Source organism: Lipotes vexillifer, unplaced genomic scaffold (genome assembly GCF_000442215.2).
Source record: "Lipotes vexillifer unplaced genomic scaffold, Lipotes_vexillifer_v1.1 scaffold1122, whole genome shotgun sequence".
Taxonomy (NCBI): Eukaryota; Metazoa; Chordata; class Mammalia; order Artiodactyla; family Lipotidae; genus Lipotes; species Lipotes vexillifer.
Genome location: NW_006798649.1, coordinates 1374077 through 1395253, shown reverse-complemented (window position 1 = coordinate 1395253; position 21177 = coordinate 1374077). Strand labels below are relative to the sequence as shown.

Here is a 21177-nt window from a genome sequence, read left to right as displayed (position 1 = left end):
AAAGAGGGGGAGCAGCCTCCCACACACACCTGTCTGCTTCCAGCCTTTACATAATATCAGTTAGACAGGAAACGAGGAATGGCAGGAACAGCCGGAAGGAGGAAAGGGAGCCTGTGGCTTTGCCCTCAGTCTGAATATTCCTGGTAGGAAGAAAGAGAGGTCTCCTCTCTCAAGTTCTGTTTAGAGGAAGACTAAGGGCAGAGCCACTGACATGGCCCTGTGGCCTGAGCCTTTCCCATGAGGAGCCGTAGCAGGTGGCTGGAAGGCTAATTGTTTCTCTGTTTGTTTCCCCCAGGGAGGAGTGGGCAGATGACAGAGTATTGGTTAAGCCAGGCTAAGCGTGGTGATTGGGCTGTGTGTGTGTGTGTGTGTGTGTGTGTGTGTGTGAATTCTTCCCCACACCCATATCTACAGCTAGGTCTGGGAACTGAGCTCTGAAGCTTAGGATGCAGCTGCTACTTACTGCACCTTCAGATTCAGCAGATGTGGGGTTGTCATAGTTACTGTGTATCTGGTAGAGCTCCCACAGATCCATCCCCATCCACAGACTTCAAGAGATATGGACTGGGGGGAAGGCTGCAGTCCTGGGAACTGACTTCTAACATAGCTGCTCTCCAGAATGTGCCCTGGCTGGCTCCTGACCCCCAATTGTACGGCACAAAGTTTGCACACATCCTGCAGAGATGTGGAGAACCACAGGGGTGGAGCCTCAGCTAGGCACCCCCCAGCATTCTGGGCCACTGTGCTCCCCTAGGAAAAAGCACAGTCCTCCTGACCATGTATCCAACTGCCTGGGAGCTGGGACTCTTCTTGGGAGAAGCCTCCTCTCTTAGCTCCTTCTCACAGGCTAGACAGTAATCTCTCTGGGGCTGGCTGAGCAAGCCAAACTCATAGGACTCGTTTGACACAAAGATGCAATGTCACAGACATACATGTTTTGACACACACCCTGCTGAAGGGCCAGTTTGGTGAACCAGCCATTCCCTACTTTTCCAAGAGGCAAGACAAGGCCTGAGGTGGCAATAGGGCCCCTTCCTCACATGGAGATAAGCCAGCTGGAGTAGGCTGGCTGCCAGGAGCCCAGCCAGTCAATTAATTACCAAATATTTATTGATCGTTTCTATGTACAAAGCCCCAGCCTGGATATTCTGGACGGGAAGTCAGAGATGTTAAGGGTGATAAATATCTCGGCTCTCCATGGTACTTTACAGTTTACAAAGCACTTTCATACTTTTATTCCTCTTCTGATCCTCAAGTCAGGCATTATTATGGGCATTATTTTTCAAGTTTATGCATGAGGACGCTGATAATAAATATAACAGTAGGTATAGTCTATTGAGTGCTTGCTTGTATGTCAGAGCCCACACCAGCTTGCTCCACCAGCCTGAGAGCTGTGACTAACTTTTATCTATTCCTCGCCCCAGTTCTGTGACGTTGCTATCATTACCCCTCTTCAAATGAGGAAACTGAGGCACACTGATTGAGTAACTTGCCGTGGTCACCCAGCTAGTAAATGATGGGGCCAGGATTCAAATCCCAAACCTACATTCTTACTGATGTATCTAGAAGAGATTTGCCCAAGGTCACGAGGCAAAAAAGTACTGGATTCTGAACCAGAGAGCCTGGTTTTTCATTCTCATCCAGTGATGTCTCAGAATTTGCAGGGTAGTGTTAAGAATCCTCCGAAGCCTGAACTTCCAAGGAAACGGAGGGTGAGCCAGTTCCCTTGGCCTTAATTCGTTGCTACTGGAAGGTGTTGGGAGCATCAAAGGGCACTGTCCTGCCTCATTAGCAGATGTCTCTGGTGGGAGGTCCTGTCTGGTTTGGGGGCCTGGGAGTGATACGTGTTCCCTAGTGGGGAGCAGTGCACTCTGAAGGGGCCTGACATTCCTGCCTTGCTCTGCTCCAGTGTTTGAGAACAGCAGCAAGATCGTGATCGTCATGGAGTACGCCAGCCGGGGTGACCTATATGACTACATCAGTGAACGGCAGCGGCTCAGCGAGCGCGAAGCCCGGCATTTCTTCCGGCAGATTGTCTCCGCCGTGCACTACTGCCACCAGGTGAGCGGCACCTGCCTCAGCCCTGTGCTGAGGGGGTGGTCCCTGGGGCTCAGGGGCTGGTTTCACCAGAGAGATTCCATGACTGGTCCAGGAACACACAGGGAGATCGAAAGAGGCAAGACTCAGTTCTGGACTCAGCCTGGGGAATGTTGGTGTCTCTGGCTTCAAGTCTCTTGGCTGGGGTTGGAAGGACCATGATTTGTTATAGTATGTACCAGTAAAGATGGGCCTCCCAGCCTACCTGTGCTCACCCCCTACTCGGCCCCCTTTGTGCTTCCCTCACTGTCCAGACCAGGTCCTCATGTCCTTCCCGCCCTGGTGGCCTTCCCCTGACCCTCCTCCCTCCCTCTTTCAGAACAGGGTTGTCCACCGGGATCTCAAGCTGGAGAACATCCTCTTAGATGCCAATGGAAATATCAAGGTGAGCCTCACTTCTTGTTTAAAGCTGCTTCCCTACCCCTCCCCAGCCTGTCTGCACAGTCCCTTGCCAAGCATCTCTAAGCCCCTAGGGGGTTCCAGAAGGAGTTGAGCAAAGCTCAGACTCTTATATGGGTACTGATAAGGACCTTAGCCATCATCCATTTCAGTACCTCATTCTATGGATGGAAAGCTGAGGCCTTACGATAAGCAGTGATTTGCATAAGGTCCCATGGCTAGCGAGTGGCTGAGCCTCAGCTAGAACCAAAGTCTTCTGACTCCCTGACCAGTGCTCTTGACGTCACAAGGCTGAAGGAGTCTAGATCTAAGGTTGGCTTCTGCTCACAGCCTTGGGACTGGCACGGAGAGGCCATGGCCTGAGTTCTCCCCACCTGCATGCATGCACATGCACGCACGCATGCGCACTTTAATCTGCCGCAATTAGGTAGCCCTTTAGCACCTTTCACCACAGCAAGCACTCCAGAGCCAGCTTCCTGCTTTCTGCAGCTGCTGAATTCCCATGTCTAAGTAGTTAAATTTAGGCCTGAGAAGTTCAGGTTGATATGATAAACTCAGGTCTCAGGGCTGGAAGGGGAGACGGCAAGGGCTGGCCCCTGCAGATACCTGGAAGGGCTCTGACTCTGCAGTCGGACCCTCCTCAGTATCTTCCCGAACCCAGATCATAGTCCTTTCCCCAGTGGCCCCTGACCTGTGCCCTGAGGCGCCCTGGCACTGAGTTCATTTTCCTTACCAATTCCCGGAGTAGGTGGGGCTCTCTTTGATGCTGACCAGGGAGGGGGAAGCCAGAGCCAATAAATCCACACAACCCAGGCAGGCACGAACTTTCCCATCTGCACCAATCATCTGCCTCATTATAGGCTTCAACTGGTAACTGCTTGATAGGAGGCCAATAAAACCCATAAATGAAGGAGCCAGAGTTCATAAACAGCTTCTCCCCACCCTGGGCACACATGACCCTCTGCTGGGGATGAAGAGGTTGGGAGCAAAAGGGCATTGGCCTCAGCCTTTGTCTGATAGCTGGTGGAAAGGTCTTTCTGAGGAATGAGAAGATGGGCTTGGGGCCCCTCAAACCCTCAATATCAGAGGGCTCAGGAAGTCCTGTAAGAAGATCCCTTCTCCTGGGCTATAACCATGACCGTAACCTTTGTTCTTCCTTCAGTACTGCTTCTCAGCTATACTGGGCTGACCCCAGTCCTGCCACCACGTTCCTGCCCAGGTGTGGGCAGAGAGATGCATCCTTTGCTGGGAAGGGCAGCCCAAGCCCAAGTCATGGGGTAGCTTGCTTCTGAGGTTCATGGCATTGGCATGAGACATTGTCTGTCCCCCTCCAACTGGTAGACCCTTCCTTCAGTCAATAAGTGGCCATTAGTCCCACCCATGGGTCACAGCTGTGCTAGGAGTTGCAGGAGGGGTGGGTGCAGGAGGTCAGCATGGAAGCATATTGATGTGGCAGTATGAGGAGACGGAACTGACAAGCAGGGGCTACCGTGAGCCACTGCAAATTGTAGGGCTTCATGGGAGGAGGAGATCTCAGGGCAATGGAAGGCTTCCTGGAGGAGGTGGGCTTGCTGGGTCAGGAGGATGTGTGTAGGCAGAGAGAGCATCCCTGGAGTAGAGTACAGCATGAGCAAAGGGGCCTGGGGAACAGTGAGGACCCTGGAGCTCCCCAACACCTCTGCCTAGGCTTTCCTCATTGACACAACCTCCAAAGGGCTCTTTCTTCCAGGGCCTGAGCTGTGTTGGTGGTGCCCGGTATGGGGTAGGGGTCATGGGCACCCTTTCCTCCTGCTAGGGCCTGGGTTTCCTTGGGGTCTGGCGGGGGGCAGACCAGGAGCTATAGAACAACACAGGCCTTGGTGTGACCCCTGCCTGTGTTTGACCCAATTCTGCAGATCGCTGACTTTGGCCTCTCCAACCTCTACCACCAAGGCAAGTTCCTGCAGACATTCTGTGGGAGCCCCCTCTATGCCTCGCCCGAAATCGTCAACGGGAAGCCCTACACGGGCCCAGAGGTAAGTGTCTGGACTCCTCCGCCAGCCTGCCTCAGCTTAGATCCTGAGAGAGGGATGTGCTAGTTTTCTAGTTATTCCCTTTCTCAGATCACAAAACTCACTTCCCCACCAAAGTAGTGTGTGGCCGGGTCTCTAATGGGAGTGGCAAAACTGGAACAAGAGCTTAAGTCTTCTGACCCCCAGTCTGGTTCTGTGCCCCTCACCTTCCACATTCCCATTTCCTTTCCCAGCCCCCAGCCAGCCTCCCTGGAGGGATGGTATCTGTCACAACCAGCACTCCTGGCCCAGAAGGGATGACCTCGTCACTGATCTTGTGTTTGTGGCTGCTCCTCCCAAGGGGAGGCAAATGACAGCAGCTCTCCATGAACCTCAGCCCCTTCTGCAGTGTCACCCTCTCTGCCCCTGGGTACTAGAAGGAGGTGGTCCTCAGTTACACTGGGCTCTGGGTTCTCCAACATGGGCTCTCTTTTCACCATGGTACTGAATGAAGGTGAGGCTGGAAGCCCTCTAGCCTGTGGCATGAGGAGGTCCTGGCTGATCCTCTCTCTCCCTCAGGTGGACAGCTGGTCCCTGGGTGTTCTCCTGTACATCCTGGTGCATGGCTCCATGCCCTTTGATGGGCAGGACCATAAGACGCTGGTGAAACAGATCAGCAGTGGGGCCTACCGGCAGCCACCTAAACCCTCTGGTGAGTGAGAGGTATAGGTGTTCTCATCTAGGTGCTGGGTGTCCTTTGCTCATTCCTGAGGCAGGAATTAAACAGTGACAGTAAAGTGAAGAGGGCAGCCCACTGTAGGTGGAGTGTACCTTCCACCTCAACTCCTGCTGTCATCTCTTTTCCTCCTATGTCTGTGACCTCTGAGGAAGGAAGGGATAGCTCCTTCCTTCCTTTATGGGCAAGCTTTATCATATTTGGAAAGTGCTTCCTAGGGTCTAGCTTAGATCCTCTTGGCTACAATTGTCTCATTTCCTACTGCTTTTGTCCTTGTCCTTAGAAATCTTTTTGTCCTTTCACGTACGACGTTGTAAGGCAAGAAGAAAGGTGTGAGGACCTTGGTTTGCTCTTGAACAGTCCCTACCCTCAGAGGGTTGCATGTCAGTGGAGCAAAGGAGGATACACGCTAACACATAAACATGGCTGTGGTCCTGAGGGGTGGTGGGATGGAAGAGGAAATCCGACAGTCAATCCAGGGAAGCTGGAGACTGGGGGGCCGGCCCGGGCTGCAGCGTGTATGGAGCCCTAGGTGGGAGTGGCATATCTGACACAGGAGTCAGCAATGTCTTAGCACAAATGGGGGTAAGCCAGTGAGGGGGACTGTGGGTGCCCATGCTCATGGCTATGGATCTGAAACCCTTCTCCGTCTTCTTTTAGACGCCTGTGGCCTGATCCGGTGGCTATTAATGGTGAACCCTACCCGCCGGGCCACCCTGGAGGATGTGGCCAGTCACTGGTGGGTCAACTGGGGCTATGCCACCCGTGTCGGGGAGCAGGAAGCTGTGCACGAGGGAAGGCGCCCCGGCAGCGACTCTGGCCGGGCCTCCGTGGCTGACTGGCTCCGGCGGTCCTCCCGCCCCTTCCTGGAGAACGGGGCCAAGGTCTGCAGCTTCTTCAAGCAACATGCGCCTGGAGGCGGGAGTCTCGCCCCTGGCCTGGAGCGCCAGCATTCGCTCAAGAAGTCCCGCAGAGAGAATGACATGGCCCAGACTCTCCAGGGGGACCCAGCTGCTGATGCCTCCCCTCGCCCTGGCAAGGGCAACCTCAAGCTGCCGAAAAGCATTCTCAAGAAGAAGGCATCGACCTCCTCGGAAGGGGCAAGGGAGGGCCCTGAGCTTGGCCCCATCCCTGCGAGCCCAGGACAGGCTGCCCCCCAGCTCCCCAAGAAGGGCATCCTCAAGAAGTCTCGCCAGCGGGAGTCCGGCTACTACTCCTCTCCTGAGCCCAGTGAGTCTGGGGAGCTCTTGGATGCAGGGGACGTGTTTGTAAGCGGGGATGCCGTGGGGCACACGCCCCCACAAGCCTCGGGGCTGCTGCTCCAACGCAAGGGCATCCTCAAACACAACGGCAAGTTCTCCCACGCAGCCCTGGAGCTCACAGCCCACACCACTTTTGGTTCTTTGGATGAACTGGCCCCACCTCACCCTCCAGCCCGGGCCAGCCACCCCACGGGGGCAGTGAGTGAGGACAGCATCCTGTCCTCTGAGTCCTTTGACCAGCTGGACTTGCCTGAACGGCTCGCTGAGCCCACACTGCGGGGCTGTGTGTCTGTGGACAACCTCGTGGGGCTTGAGGAGCCCCCCTCAGAGGGCCCTGGAAGCAGGGGCCTGAGGTGCTGGCGGCAGGACCCCCTGGGGGAAAGCTGCTTTTCCCTGATGGACTGCCAGGAGGTGACAGAGGCCTACCAACAGGCACTGGGGGTCTGCTCAAAGCTCAGCTGAAGGTGGGGGGCATTGCCCCATCCCGGCTGGCTCTAAGATGCAGCTGGCTGCACCCTGAGGGGAAACTGCCTTCTTCCCTGCCTCCCAGGACCAGCACCCCAGCCCAGAAGGCTGGGATGGTTTGCAATTGAGCCCTGGGGAGGGCTGGATGTGGGAAGTGGGCAAGTGAAGTGCACTGAGGGTTCAATGTCTTCAGCCGCATGGAACCAAGAAGGTAGTAGAAGGGAAATGAGTAGAGAAGTAGAGAGGAAGGCCCAAGGCTGAGTCCAGGTTGCCTGTTTGTTGTACACATAGTAGGGCGGCAGAGAGCTGGAAAGAGCGCTCTCGGCGCCCAGCTCCTATAAAGAGTAAGTTTTGTGCATGGTGCCTTCCTGCCAAGGTGGGGATGGAAACTCTTTAAATTCACATACACATTCCCATCTCCACCAAGCACTCAAACTGGAGTGTGGCACCCCCCTAATGTGCCTGGGGTGTCCTGGGAATGGTCTTCTAGAGTGTGCCCTTCCTTATTTATCTGAGCAGTAAGAGAACACAGCCTCTGTTTCCTCAAAGGTTCTCTCCCCTTTCGCATCCTCCAAACCTGGCCCAAGCCTCCTGGAGTCGCTGCTATGAATCTAAAAGACTTGAAAAGGCTCGGGCTGCTATTGGACATCATCTCAAGGGGCCCGGATTCCCCTGGACCCCACCTTGGACCTCAAAGACTCTGAACTTCTCTAGCCTCCAAGCTGCTCCTGCTACTGAGAATGGATGTATCTGTTTCTCTGGGCTTTCAGGGCCTAGAATGTTCTTATTTATTTTTATGTTTTCAGCTCTGCATTTTTAAAATAGTGAATCTTACTGTTTTCAATAATGTGAATACTATGTTCTGGGGAAATGCACTATGACATCTAAGTTTTGTGTACAGGGAGATATTTTTGCAATGATTCCCTACTGATCAAGGGGAAGCCGGGGGCCTTTTATAAATCTGCATGTCCCATCGCTCTACCTGGAAGGGGTCTCTGGCTCCCTCACTCCACGCCCTGATTCCATCTACCTGATGGTCCCTCTTCCCTTCTGCGGTGGCTAGAAATAGAGCCACCCCATTAAAACCCAGAACGATGATTGGAAAATAGCTTCTGTGGTTCTCTTTGGGGAAGTGGGGGCACAGGTCTTCGAGTTTTCTCTTAACACACACTCCCTTGGGCTCTCACAGGTGGAAAAAAGAGAACCCGCTTCATAAAAACAAAACACACACCAAAAACCGAGCTCTTAGCTCCAAAGGACTCCCTGTTATACGTCCATCAGCGGTTCTGCCCTTATAAACACCCAGCGGGGAGGGTGCCCTGGGCTAAGGGTCCCAATTTGCTCCTCCTGCCTTTAGCACTCAAGAACTGGGTTTGGCAGATTATACAGCCCTGCCCCCACCCTTCCCCCTCCTCTCCCACCCCTCCCCCATCTAGCTCCGTCCCCTGCTGCTTGTAGGCACCTCCACCGCCTTTATTCTCTTCCTCCAAAGAAATCCCTTTCCCTCCAGTGCAGGCAGCTGCTCCCCACTCCGCCCCCCAACCGCCTGACTCTTAGAGGAAGTAAAGAATGCTTGGAATGCCCCCCTCGTCGGCCGCCCCTCTCCACCCCCTGCAGAGCATTCCCCGGGCTCCCGCTCCATTGAGAAACTCCCAGGCTCTGAGGGCTAGGATGAAAGGGAGGATAAGGACAAAGTGCAGGCAGGCAGCCGGCTGGCTCCAGCTTCAAGCAGGCTCCCTCCCCCATACCTCACCCGGCTCTGGTGTTCGCAGGCCCCCAAACAGTCTGTTCCCCGTACACCTGCCCTCCTACCAGCCTTCGGTGCCTGCCGGTTTGGAGCATCTGCACTGCCCTCCCCCTCCCTGCATCTGGGGAGCTGGCAAAGTTGCTGAGTCTGGGGAAGAAGTGGGGAGGCCAGGCAACTATGGGATCAGGATGGGAGAGTAAACAAGAAACCGTGTAGGCTACAAATGGGGTATTTCAGTCTGATAATTTTGAAACGGCTCCATGTCTCCTGGTGATGGGGTTCCCACCTCCAGCCTTTTCATGGAGACTTTTCAAAGCTCTTCCAGCCCCGAGGCTCCACCACTTGGAAACAAGGCAGGTCCAACTGAGTGCTGGAGGTCTGGGCTAGACTGTGGGTAGACACGGGAAAAATATAAGGGAGGGTCTTTACCCAAGAAGCATAGAGTTCAGATGTGGAGTTAACTGTGTTCATTTATTCATTGACTCAGGAATCAAGCCCTATTGTGTGCTAAGCTCCGTGGAAGATAGAGGTAATTGCTCTGTTTCTGGTGCAACGCCTAAGATCCTAACCTCAGAGAGGTTGCAGACTGAACAGCAAGCCAGCATGCATAAAAATAAGTCAAATTCAACAGAAAAATTTTTAGTTCAGAGACTGTTGAAGGGGAGTTGGGATGATGAGAGAGAAGAATTGCAACTTAGGAGATAACAGGGCTACCATTTTTTAAGTGCTTATGTATCAAACACTTGATATGTTATGTAATGCCCAGGAAAGCCTTGTTAGTTCGGCACAATTTTTATCATTCTCGGGTCACAGAGGAAGAAGTTGAGACTCAAAAACATAAAGTAACTTGCCTAGTTAGCAGGTGGGAAAACTCAACTCAAATCCAGGTCTGAGGGATGCCAAATCTTAGCGAAGTGGACGATGGGGGGCTCATTTAAACTAGATTGGGTTTGGAGAGTTGGGAGAATATCAGTGAATGGAACTACAAATACTTATTGAGACACTATTACATGCCACACTCCTGTCCAGGCACAAGGAGTATGGCAATTCCTTCTGCCCCGGATGCCTTCCCCTTACCTCCAAAGCCCCAAAAGGGAGCTGGGAAATAAAGGGTGAGTGAGAACACGGAGAAGCTAGAGTGGGGAGACAGGACGGGAGGAGAGAAGGGACGCCAAGCCCCTGAAGCCCATCCTACTAGCACTGCTGGCGGGGTGGATTTCTAGGAAGAGGAGGGGACGAAGTGGTACTTGGTCCTGAGATCTTTGTTCTCTTTGAGGTCTGTTTGCTTAACCTCTTCAAAGCCAGGGGCTGGGAGGGGTGGGCAGGAGAGGGGATGGATGTGGCGGAAGCCCGCTGGGGAGAGAGACTCTGGGTGGGAAGAGAATGTCTATTACTCCAGCCCCTAGAGACCCAGGCTCGGGGATTCCATTTGCACGGAGCTTCCTTCCCCTCACTTGCCAGGATGCTTCCCCTCACTTGCCAGGATGTTTCATACCAAAAACATTCCAGAAAGCAGGCTCAAAGAGATGACTCTCGGCCCCAGGGGGGAAGGCTGGAGCCCTAGGAATATTTAGTGCCACGTCAGTGCTTCTGGAATGTGAATAACCCAGACAACCACCGGGGGCAACTTTGGGAGACAGGAAAGGGCCTTCAGAAACCAAGGCAAGAAAGTCTTGGTCAGAATTCTCACCTTACCCTCAGCCCTTTCCTGGGGCAAGTCCATCCAGGCTGTCCCTGAGTGGAAACCGCCTCACTGGGTAGTACCGAGGCTCCTCTGCGCAGAGCGAGGAGACCCCCACAGCAGGCATGTCAGGAGGAGCCCTTCCCTTCTCCCCGGACCCCACCCCAGTCAGGCTACCTTGGACCTTCTGATGGGCTGGTGGGAAGGGGAAATGGCAATGCAACAGTCCCCTGCATGGCACAGCGCCCACATCCCACTAGAGCTTCTGCTCAGCTCTGCAAGCCAGAATCCAGAGACTCACTGACAGCCAGAGCATGTCTGGACTGCGATGAAGCCAGGACAAAGGGCTAGCTGAGGAGCCTGGGCATTTTTAAGAGGAGACTGGGGTTGGGGGGATACATTTGTATACAAAACGGACAAAAATCTCTACCCTTACGGGGTTTCCGTTCTAGTGGAGGAAGATAGACAAAGCAATAGGTATAATAAATAGGTGAATTATATAGTATATTAACAGGTCATAAGCATATGAGGAGAATGGGAAGGGGACAGGGAATAACGTTTTAAATTGGGGTGATCAGAGAAGGGCTCATCGAGAAGGTGGCATTTGTGCAAAGACCTGAAGGAGGGAGGTGCTAACCACATAGATATTTGGGGGAACAGTGTTCCAGGTGGAGGGAACAGACAATAGAAATGCCTTAAGGTGGGAGCAGGTCAGGCTAGTTCTAAAACAGCCATTGAGATTTTCGGGCGAGCAACATGGCACCTGCCATGCCTATGCTAATGGTTCCGCCATGGCCCGCAGCCCAGGGACTCCTCCGGAACTGTTGGGAGCAACTGCAGCGGAAACTTCGGCAGAGCCGGCCAGGCTTTCTCAGTCCTCAATGGGGACCAGCATGAGCGGTCCAAGGTCCAGCTATATTTACAGGACCAGCAAATGATACCAATGGAAGGAAGGAGATTTCCAGTTTTTTGGAGAGCATCTTTCGGATGGCAGCTCCCAAAGACAGACGCAGCACTGAAGTTAACAGGTGTAGGAGAAGAAACCCTCATAAGCTTATTAAAGTTAAGAACAATATAGACGTTTGTCCTGAATACGGTCACCTGAAACAGAAACACGTCCTCCGTGGCTATTGCTATGAGAAGGTGTGTAAAGAGACAGCGGAAACCAGACGACAGATAGGGAAGCAAGAGGGAGCCCCTTTCAAGGCTCCTACCGTGGAGACCATGGTGCTGTACTTGGGGGAGACACCCTCCAGGCAAGATCAGGGTAAGAGGATCATTGAGAGAGAACGGAAGTGGCCATCCTGGTTCACCCAGAATTGACACCAAACATGTTTCGAGAGGATAACTTCACTTAAGACGTTTCTCCTGAAAAAGAGGACGATTCTTTGTTTTTATGTTGGTTGTGTGCTTGTTTTTAAATCATCCGCATAGCCTAAAGCATTCTTTATAAGCAGTTAGTTTTTTGCGGGTAATTTGAAGAATGCATCAGGAGTAAAGTCTGAAAATGTTCGTTTATGCAGAGGCTCAATGGATTTATGTGTCTGTTTCTATTATACTATGAAGTTTTAGTAAACAGAATTTTCAGGACAGAAAAATAAAACCTAATTTAAAATTCGTAGCCAGAATTATGCGTCTGGGCTCTGGTTTTGTTTGCCACTGTTTTTTCTTACAAGAATACTTACTCAAATGCTTTTGTTTAAGTAACACCTGAAAATAGGTTATTTAAATTCTGGGTATCGCTTTTTTAAGATGGTAGATGTAGCAGTAAGAAGAAGTTCGTTCTGTCTGGTTTTTTGTTTGTTTGTTTTAGCAAATTAAAATTGCCTTTGTATGGCACTTTAAAACAAAAATAGCCATTGAGGCTGGAACAGAGTGAGTGAAGGAGAAAGTAGCAGAGAGAGGGTCAAGATAGGTAGCAGGGGTCAGGCAGTAGAGCACCTAGGGCCTTGTGAGCCATTATACAGGTTATGGTTTTTTTCTGAGTGAAATGGGGAGCCAGTGGGAGGTTTTGAGCAAAAGGAATGGCGTAATCTGACTAAGGATTTTTTTTTTGTTAATTCCTCTGGCTGCTTGTTGAGAATAGCCAGGGGGTGGGGGTGGCCTGAAGGACTTGAGGGATGTTGCGTCCACTCTTTGAGAGTGGGAAAGGTGGCAGGTGGAGGGGGGTGGGGGAAGCTAGGGAGCACTTCGACCTCCAGCGGCGGTAAGAGGTATAAGGAGTCTGGAATTTGGGAAAGAGATGTGAGTTGGAGATAGAGATTTAGGAGTTGTTGCTAGGAAAGAATTTCTGCTTTGGGTGGAAAATCACCTTAGTTGATCTCTGAAGTCCCTGAGTTCTAAAGGTTCTAGGATTTTATTGAATAGGGAAGCAGTTATTTGTATAGCTGACCAGTTGTTTGTGAAAGCTTGACAGGCTTGACAGCGGGGGGAGGTGGGTGTTGCTGAGTTGGGGAGGCAGTTCTGCCTGTTTGCAACTGGCTTTCTCCTCCTGAGGAAGACAACGGGGCTTCTCCCATCCTTGGGAGAAGGCTGGGGGGGCGGGTTGGGGGGGAACGGTCCGTTGTAGAACCGAGTCTTCCTGTATGACTGGGCTGTACTAAAAGACTCCTCAAGACCCTCCCGCTCTGAAACTTTACGGCTGTGCATCTTCTAAGGCTTTTACAGGTTTTATGAGAACATTGGAAATGTCACCCTTGGGCCAGGGCTCTGCCTCTGACACTGGCAGAGGGGATGGGAGTTGCCTTGTACAACCCAGGCCCCAGAGAAGAAGCCAGCTCCCGGATTCCCAGTTCTCTTCCTGTGTTTCAGAGCTTCCTGCTTCAGATCACTGGGGAGCTTGAGCGCAGGCCACAGAGGCCTGGGAATCTGCATTTTAACAGGCCTGGTGATTGGTTCTGATGACACCAAAGTTTGAGAACTGACTCCAGGTGAGAGCCTTAACTTGCCTCTACAGAGCTGCTGCCTTTAGAGGAATTTTATGCCACTGGGCACACAGCTTCTCTCTGGGATACAAACCTCTCTGTCTTTCTCCCTCTCTCACTCTTATTCTGCCTCCTTTTGGCTCTAAAATCCTCCCATCACTGGGAGGATTTCTCGGAAGAATTCCCCATGCTTTTCAGGCTCTTCCCTCCTCACTCCAGGCACCAGTCCTCTCCCCCAGCTAATCCCACCTTCTCAATTTCACCTTTTCCCTTCTGGGGGCATTTAGGTCAAGTTGGGGGAATGAGTCATCCTAGGGTTGGGGAGGGGGGGCTTTAAGTCCATAAATGGGCAAAAACTCTGATTTCAGGTCTCAGTCTCTAGGAAAGAACCAATTTCTCCCCACTGTCCCCCGCCCCCAAAGGAATTCCCCAGAGAAAAGGAAGGCGTTGGGAGAGGTACTGACCAATGAAATTCTAGAAACAGCAGTTTTTTAGGAGATAGGAGACTGACTCAGCTTCCCTGATAAACAGACAGTGCCGGCCAGGATTTTCCCAGCCCAAGAGGCCAAAATCCCATTTCCGGGCGGAAACGAGGGCCCAGCCAACACCACCCCCTCCCTACTCCTCACTGCTTTCCCCTCCTAGGAGAATGCAGCTCCAGGCGGTGCTGACCCGGGCTCTGGACAGCACAGGCACTCAGCTATCCCAGCAGGGCTGACCACATGCCTCACCCAGACCCCGGGGAAAGGGTGCTGTGACCTTTTAAAATTCCCCGGCTGGATTCTGAAACACCCTCCAGCCTGGCCTGCAGTGTCTTCCTGATCCTTGGCTGTGCCCATCAAGCAGGTGGGCCCCTGGTTGGTAGCAGGCCAGCTGCTGGCATGGAGCCCCCCCTCTGCTAAGGGACCCCTGGCTTGCTCTGCCTCCCAGCCCAGTGCCCAGTTCTCTGTGAATGGAAAAGCCATTGGCCAGGTGGCACCTGGGGAGAGCTGGCTGTCTCCTCCTCAGAACCTCACACAGTGGCCAGGTCTCCCTTGAGACCCTTTCACAATTCAGGGTCTGGGCCTCACATGGCTGCTCAGAAACCTTGCTTGCAACAGGCCCAGGAGACTAGGGGGCAGACTCACAAAGCTCCAGGAGATGAACAGACACAGCCAGAATGCCAATTTGTTGATTTATAATGAAAAATATAACTGCTGTGAAACCAACCAGACACTCGGGTTTGCTGATGAGTGCGTTCGCTGTCTGTTGGCCATTTCACACGAGGGGAAGCCGAGATTCGGTGGGATGGTTACTCGGGCAGCACGGGAGCTGGGCGGGGAACGCTGTGGCCATGAATGGTCTTCGTGGAGTACCAGCCTCTCAGCCAGGATGCACCAGGTGGCCGTGTTCAGGACGCGCTTCCCCAGTACAGCTCTGGAGGACATCCCACCCATGTATTTGTTGCCCCAGAGACAAGCTCCTGGCTTAGCACATTCCTCCTTTAGGCAGAACACAGTGCAGTCACTTAGAGAGCCCCTTTCACAGTACACTCACACCAGTCCTGTTGCCCCAAGGATTAAACTGGATGACTCATGAATGTGCTTTGTAAGCAACACCTCCCCAAAGAAACTAAGGAGTGGGAGAAGGTACTCAATAAATGTTTAATAAAGGGCCTCCGCCTGCTCTCCCGGCCCCAGCCCCTTAGAAATGGGAAACTGATAGTTGAATCAGTGAAAAGCCATCCCCTAATAAACCCATCAATGTGTATTGAGACCTTACTTTGTTCTAGGTGCTGTGGAAAATACAGAAGCAATAAAGGCATGGCTCCCTCCCTCAAGGAATTTGTATATAATAAAGTTGGAGCTATAAAATAACATCTACAGGATGATCGTGAACAGCCCAGAGGTGAGTGTGCTAAGGGTGTACGTCTGGTACAAAAAGTGTGTAAGATGCTCATGTTCTATTGGACTTGGTTGTAATGGGACCACTTGTGTGGATGAGGGATGGACCACTGGCTGTTTTGGGTCCCCACTCTTTTGTCACTAGATTGGTCAGTAAAGGAATAAGCCCCCCACTAACTCAAGTCTCTAGGTGTCTAGGTCCCAAGGCAGGGTCTCACTTGAGTCCACTCAGTTGAAATGTGAGGGCCCAGCTGTCCTTCCTCACAACCACTAGCCGTGGCAGGAAATGAGAGAGAGGGTCAGAATGAGCAGATGAGTACCAGGGAGGGACGGGGGAGTAAGGTGGTCAGCTCCCTCCTTGCCAGCCATGGCTGGGGCCGGTTGCAGCAGTGAACACACTGGCTCGTTGACCCTATCCCCAGGAGCCCATCCATTCTTTTCTCGCTGCCTGGAGGAGTTCACCTTCTTTAGAGCCTCTCAGAGCCTCAGGATGAGGCAGAATTGTAACTCTCTCTCTGAGTCAGGTTGGTCCACTTCATAACTTGTGTGCCACCCCTAGGGCCCTTGGGTCCGAGTCTTTCTAGACCCATTTTTTTTCATCCCTGCTAAGGCACTAGGCGAGATCTGGCCTCAGCCTCCTCCCACCCCCACTACCTATCTCAGAAATAAGAACCAGCTTGGGGCTTCCCTGGTGGCGCAGTGCTTGAGAGTCCGCCTGCCGATGCAGGAGACGCGGGTTCGTGCCCCGTTTCGGGAAGATCCCACATGCCGCGGAGCGGCTGGGCCCGTGAGCCATGGCCACTGAGCCTGCGCGTCCGGAGCCTGTGCTCCGCAAATGGGAGAGGCCACAACAGTGAGAGGCCCGCATAACGCAAGGAAAAAAAAAAAAAAAAAAAAAGAAATAAGAACCAGCTTGGAGTCACATTAAATTATGTGTGCAGTGTGTCATACCCACCCCAAATCAATGTCAGGGGCAAGGTTGCTGCTACTGATCAGCACTGAAGTCTCTGGTGTTGCTCTAGAGCACCAGCTCTCAAAGTGTGGTCAGGGACCCTTGGGGGTTCCCCAAGTCCTTTCAGAGGAAAACAAGGCCAAAACTGTTTTCATCATAACATAAAAACATCATTTGCCTTTTTACTTTCATTCTCTCATGAGTGCACAGTGGAATTTTCCAGAAGCTTCATGGTGTGTGATATTATAACAGACAGGATGCTGACGGAGACATAAGAATCCAACTCTGCACGGCAATGTGAACATACTTAATACAATCAAACTACACACTTAACAGTTTGGACGGTAAATTTTATGTTATGTATTTTGTTACCACAATTAAATTTTTTAATTTTAAAGAAAAGAATCTGTCTCTTTTTCATTAAGCCAAACATTAAAAACATTTGCAAAAGATGTAGAACAATGCCACTCTTCTCACTATTTTTGTTTGTTTGTTTTGGAAAATATAGCAAGTTTTTGTAAAAATGTTTTATATATGTAAATGTGTAATGAGTTATTACTGTCACTTTTTAAAACTTATTTTAAAATAAATTAATAAATATTTTTTAATTTATGTTTTAATTTCTAATATGATAAACACCAGTTCACCCACGTAAATGCTCTTTGAGTGTCCTCAATAAGTTTTTAGAGTATAAAGGGATCCTGAGACCAAAACATTTAATAACTGCTGCTCTACTGAGAAGGAATACAGCAGGTAGGGTTGCCAGATAAAATACAGGATTCCCAGTTAAATTTGAATTTCACATATACAATGAATAATTTTTTAGTGTAATATTACCTAAAACATGCTGAACTAAAAAATTATTTGCTGTTTATGTGAAATTCAAATTTAACTGCGTATTCTGTATTTTTATTTGCTAAATCTGGCAACCCTGACAGCGGGAAAGATTTAGGTTAGACTGAGAACTTGAGTCAGATGTTGGGATTCTGACCCAGGAAAGGATGGAGAGTTTCTGACAGCTTCGAGAAAAACGAATGGGTCTGAGGGCCCTAAGTGCTTAGGGCTAGGGGCCAGGCTTAGTGCTTACAGCCAGGAGGGGGCGCAGGGACAAAGGGTCTTCCCTGAGCTGGGCCCAAGACTCCTCACTCCAAGAAACCCAGGCAGCTGGAGGATTAGCAAAAGCAGTGGAAAGTGAAACCCAACGTTGGGAGGACTGAGGTCTCTGGAGGATGTCAAAAACATGAGGCAGTGAGGTCATTCGGCTGCCCCTGAGCTCTGCTAAAAATAGTTGTGGTTGCCATAGGGGTGAGAGCTATCAGGAAGCCAGGGGTGAATCTTCATGTCTGGTTGGGGCTGTGCAGAGATATAGCTGGGGTAGTTGGGCCGTCAGGCCAGGTGGCAGGAAACCTAAGACACACGTTTGGGGCTAGAAATAACAGAGACAAAGAATTAGTCTTAGGAGCAGCCCAGGGGAGAAGGGCCCACACCTCCAGCTAGAATGGAGGCCAATGACAGGTCCCTCCTCCCATCAGCATAGGGAAGCTCTGAGAAGCTCTTTCCTTTAAGAGAGGCAGGGGTGCCCCAGAAATAAGACTAGCAGGGAGGTTTTGGTGCTTTTTTAAAAAATTATTTTATTTTTTTGCCTTCAACGTGTACTTAGCATTACTCTATACTTGGCATCGTACCCAGCCCTGAGGATTCTGAATTGAATAAATGTGGTTCCCACCCTCCAGAGTCCGGTGGAGGAGACAGATGCATAAAACCAACACAAATTTATGAATTCTTTTTGATAAGGGTAAATGATCAAAGGCCCGAGCAGCAACCCACCCACTGCAAACCAGGCCCCTCCCTTTAGCAACCCCCAGCCCCAGCCCGGGCTGCAAACCAGCTGAGGGTGGAGAACCACCCAGATGCCTGCAGAGCGACACTCCAAGTTCCAGACCCTTTCTCTGCCCACACATCTCTGCCAACTGTTTGGAGCAAAGGAAAATAACCCAGTTTGGGAAAAGGCATAAAAATGACAGTTTTCTTTCTTGAACCTTCTCCCTCACCCCATCCCAGCCTGGGAAAACCTGTTAGATGCTTCTTGAGAGGGTTTCTAAAGGCCATTATTGGCTTCCAGTTAAAGTGGCTGAGTGTGTGTATGAGGCAGGCTGGCCTTCGTTGACCATGGAGGTTTGGGACCCAGTTCGAAGTCACAGAACAGGTAGAGACAAAAGACAGTCTGTCATTTCTGGAGTCTAGCGCTTACTGAACAAACATGGATTGAGCCCCTATTGCCAGGGACCAGGGTGGGATGTCAAGTCCAGAGCTCCAGCCTGCTAGGGGCACCGTCATTACACAGGACACTGGGGAAAGCTTCATGGAGGGAGTGAGCTGCGTGTTGCAGGCTGAGCTTTCTGGGTCAAGTAGAGGGGTTTTTAAGGAGCAAGAATTCCTTGAAAACTTAAACACTGACTTCAGACAGTCAAGTCTGGTGCCTGTATGTAAACCTCATTCACTCAGTTGTGCTCCGTATCCCGACTGCCACCCCTCTCCAGCCCCATTTTATCCTCGGATATGCTCCTGCCAAGTAAGTTGTCTGCTCTGTAGGGAGAGGCAGGTCCAGGGGCTCTTTCTCTGTCCCCCGAGTTCCTGGGGTTCAGGATCCAGGCCTGGTTTCTGCCCTTGTCTCTCCTCTCTCACAAGCTGCAGCCTGGTAGCTTGGCCCCTCACTGCTGTGCCAGGAGGGAGGCCGTTAGAAGCACAGCTCAGCACGGGGGCAGGCTGGGTGTGTCTCTCTGGAACTGCAGCAGGAGACCGCTGGGCATGGTCAGGAGCAGTCAGGACCAATCTCCCCTGTGGCCAAGTGCAGCCGCTTCTCTGTTGGGCCTTCCCCACCGTCAGACAGACTGTGTTGGCTCCTCTGAGGCCCCATGTGAGAAGGAGAGTGTTGGCTCTGCCCAGATTGGCTGTGTGACCTTGGTCAAGTCAGTGGACGTTGACCTCCTATTTGTTCAAGTATAATCTGTACTCTAGGGTCTGTCAGAGGCAGTATGTGTGAACACACTTTGTGAGCTGTAAAAGCACAGCACTGGTATGAAAGGCTGTTACTTTGTGGGAGTCCTGAGCCCCCATGGTTAGAACAGGGAGGCTGTCTCAGAGTTTACTTTTCAGGCATCGTCTTCAACATGGGGATTCGTAACCTGGGGTCCCGATGTTCTGCAGGGAGTCCTGGTGGCATTTGTAGGTTTTTTGAGAAGGTACATTTTCTGGGAAGATGATGCAGAGCTTTTCATCAGACCCTCAAGAGAGTGGACAAGTGAAGACCTGTTGAGTGGCCTCAGGCCACTGCCTGAGCCTTGGGCTTCATCCCTGGGGGTCATCTGCCAGAGAACCCTGACCCAGGAAGGCCGAGGGGCCTCCGAATTGTTGGAGGCAACAGTTTTGCAGGCTGAGTGACCTATGTGTACTCACTCAACAAGAACATGTCTAAACAGCCACATGAGTCCAAAAACGCCAAGGAGGTGTTTGCTGAGCCCAAGTTCTATACAGGCCAGCAAGACAATAGAGCTCATGGGATCTATATCATGTCAAAGTCTAGGAGGTGATTGCTCTGTACTATTCTCTATGTTGGCCTGATTTTGACTGGAAGGCCAAGTCCCATTCTAGATACCATGTTACTATAAGAATGCAGATAAATGGAAATATTTCCAGGGGACACAGGCCAAGCTGTCAAAATGTCTTGAAACCAGTCTTAGGAGGAATGACTAAAAGAACTGAGAGTATTTGGCTCAGAGCAAAGAATTACAGAGTAGATGGAGACTGGGAGTGGACATTAAATTCTTGACATGCTCTCTAGTGGATTCTATAGGGAGGCAGATAGTAACAGTAAAAGGAAATACTTTCTAACAGTGAGCTTCATGGAGTGGATGGACTGGAACTCCCCACTACCCCACATATTTGGTCTTTTGGAAGGGAATAAATTGCAGGGTCTAAGCTCTATCCCAGAAGAAGAGGAAGAAGAGACAATGACCATTGTCTGAGTCCCAGTCTCCCTGGGACTCAGGGAGAATGCGTGTTGCCTTGTAGAGAGGAGAAGGGGCAGGGCAGGGAACAGCAAGCCAGATCTGGGCCCCTGTGGCCTCTGCCTGCTTTCACAAAGGAGTCTTCTCTGACTGCCTGGATCAACTGTGGTCAAATCCCTTCCTCCATGGACCCTGCTGTCTTGCACACAGCTTGCACACAGGTTTCCCACTCCTGTCCTCGAAGCTCTCGGGGCCCTCCTGGCCCACCACCCAGCAGGGCAGGTCCTGTGAGTTGGCCTTGGATGGATGTTGAGGGGAGTTTGTCCAACTCCGCTCACACTTCATGAAGGGTGGGGGTCCCACAGAGGATCCCAGAGACGTGGTCTGAGGGGGAAGCTGCCCGGCCCTGTCTGGCACAGCCGAGGAGGCTGGCAGGTGTGCCCCTTTCTAGTGACCTCACCTGAGCCTGCCAGGCGCACCCTCCCTGCCACACCCTTCCTAAACCTCCTTCCAAACCTGCCCTCACCCAGCAGGCCTGTCGAGCACCGCGCCCCACCTCAGGGCCCCAGGGGAGCCTAGGGAGAGTGAGGTAACTGTGGGTCAGCCCCTCACCAGGGCCTGGTCTGGTCTGAGGGGCAGGGCTGGCCTCCTGCCTCCAGTCGAGTCTGGGTCCCTGATGACTTCCGGGGTTGGAGGTCACAGAAGTGACAGACTGTCAGGGTTGTTATACACATGGGGAAACTGAGGCCTGCAGAGAGCAGACAGAAGCGGCAGGACGCCCAGTCTGCAGTGGGAAGCTGGGGGACTGCATGGCAGGGGACTGCTGCCCTCCTGGCTCCCGCAGACCTCTGACTTGGGAAAACTCTGAGGTTTAGAGCCACCTGACAGTTCTCCTGCTGCCTCCCTTGCTTCTTTGCTTTTTTGGACCCATATGAAGGTCTTCTGCAGCGTAGGAGCGAGGTTAAGAAAGGGATGGCCCTGTGGGGTCAGCAACGTGGGCTTTGGAGCCAGACAGGCATAGGTTAGAACCCTG

At 51.8% G+C, this 21177-nt stretch overlaps 1 protein-coding gene and 1 pseudogene across 1 annotated transcript in view; both read left to right on the top strand.

The window, feature by feature from the left end:
• The window catches only part of NUAK2 (NUAK family kinase 2), a 17633-nt gene extending 10360 nt beyond the window's left edge, over window positions 1-7273 (top strand). The window contains exons 3-7 of the mRNA XM_007470683.1: window positions 1910-2061; window positions 2417-2482; window positions 4392-4511; window positions 5067-5199; window positions 5884-7273. Coding sequence (XP_007470745.1) covers window positions 1910-2061; window positions 2417-2482; window positions 4392-4511; window positions 5067-5199; window positions 5884-6947 — 1535 coding nt within the window. The 3' untranslated portion in view covers window positions 6948-7273. The remainder of the gene's footprint in view (window positions 1-1909; window positions 2062-2416; window positions 2483-4391; window positions 4512-5066; window positions 5200-5883) is intronic.
• A 3861-nt stretch (window positions 7274-11134) lies between these two features.
• Window positions 11135-11701, top strand: LOC103075256 (39S ribosomal protein L32, mitochondrial pseudogene; annotated as a pseudogene).
• Window positions 11702-21177: the final 9476 nt, after the last annotated feature.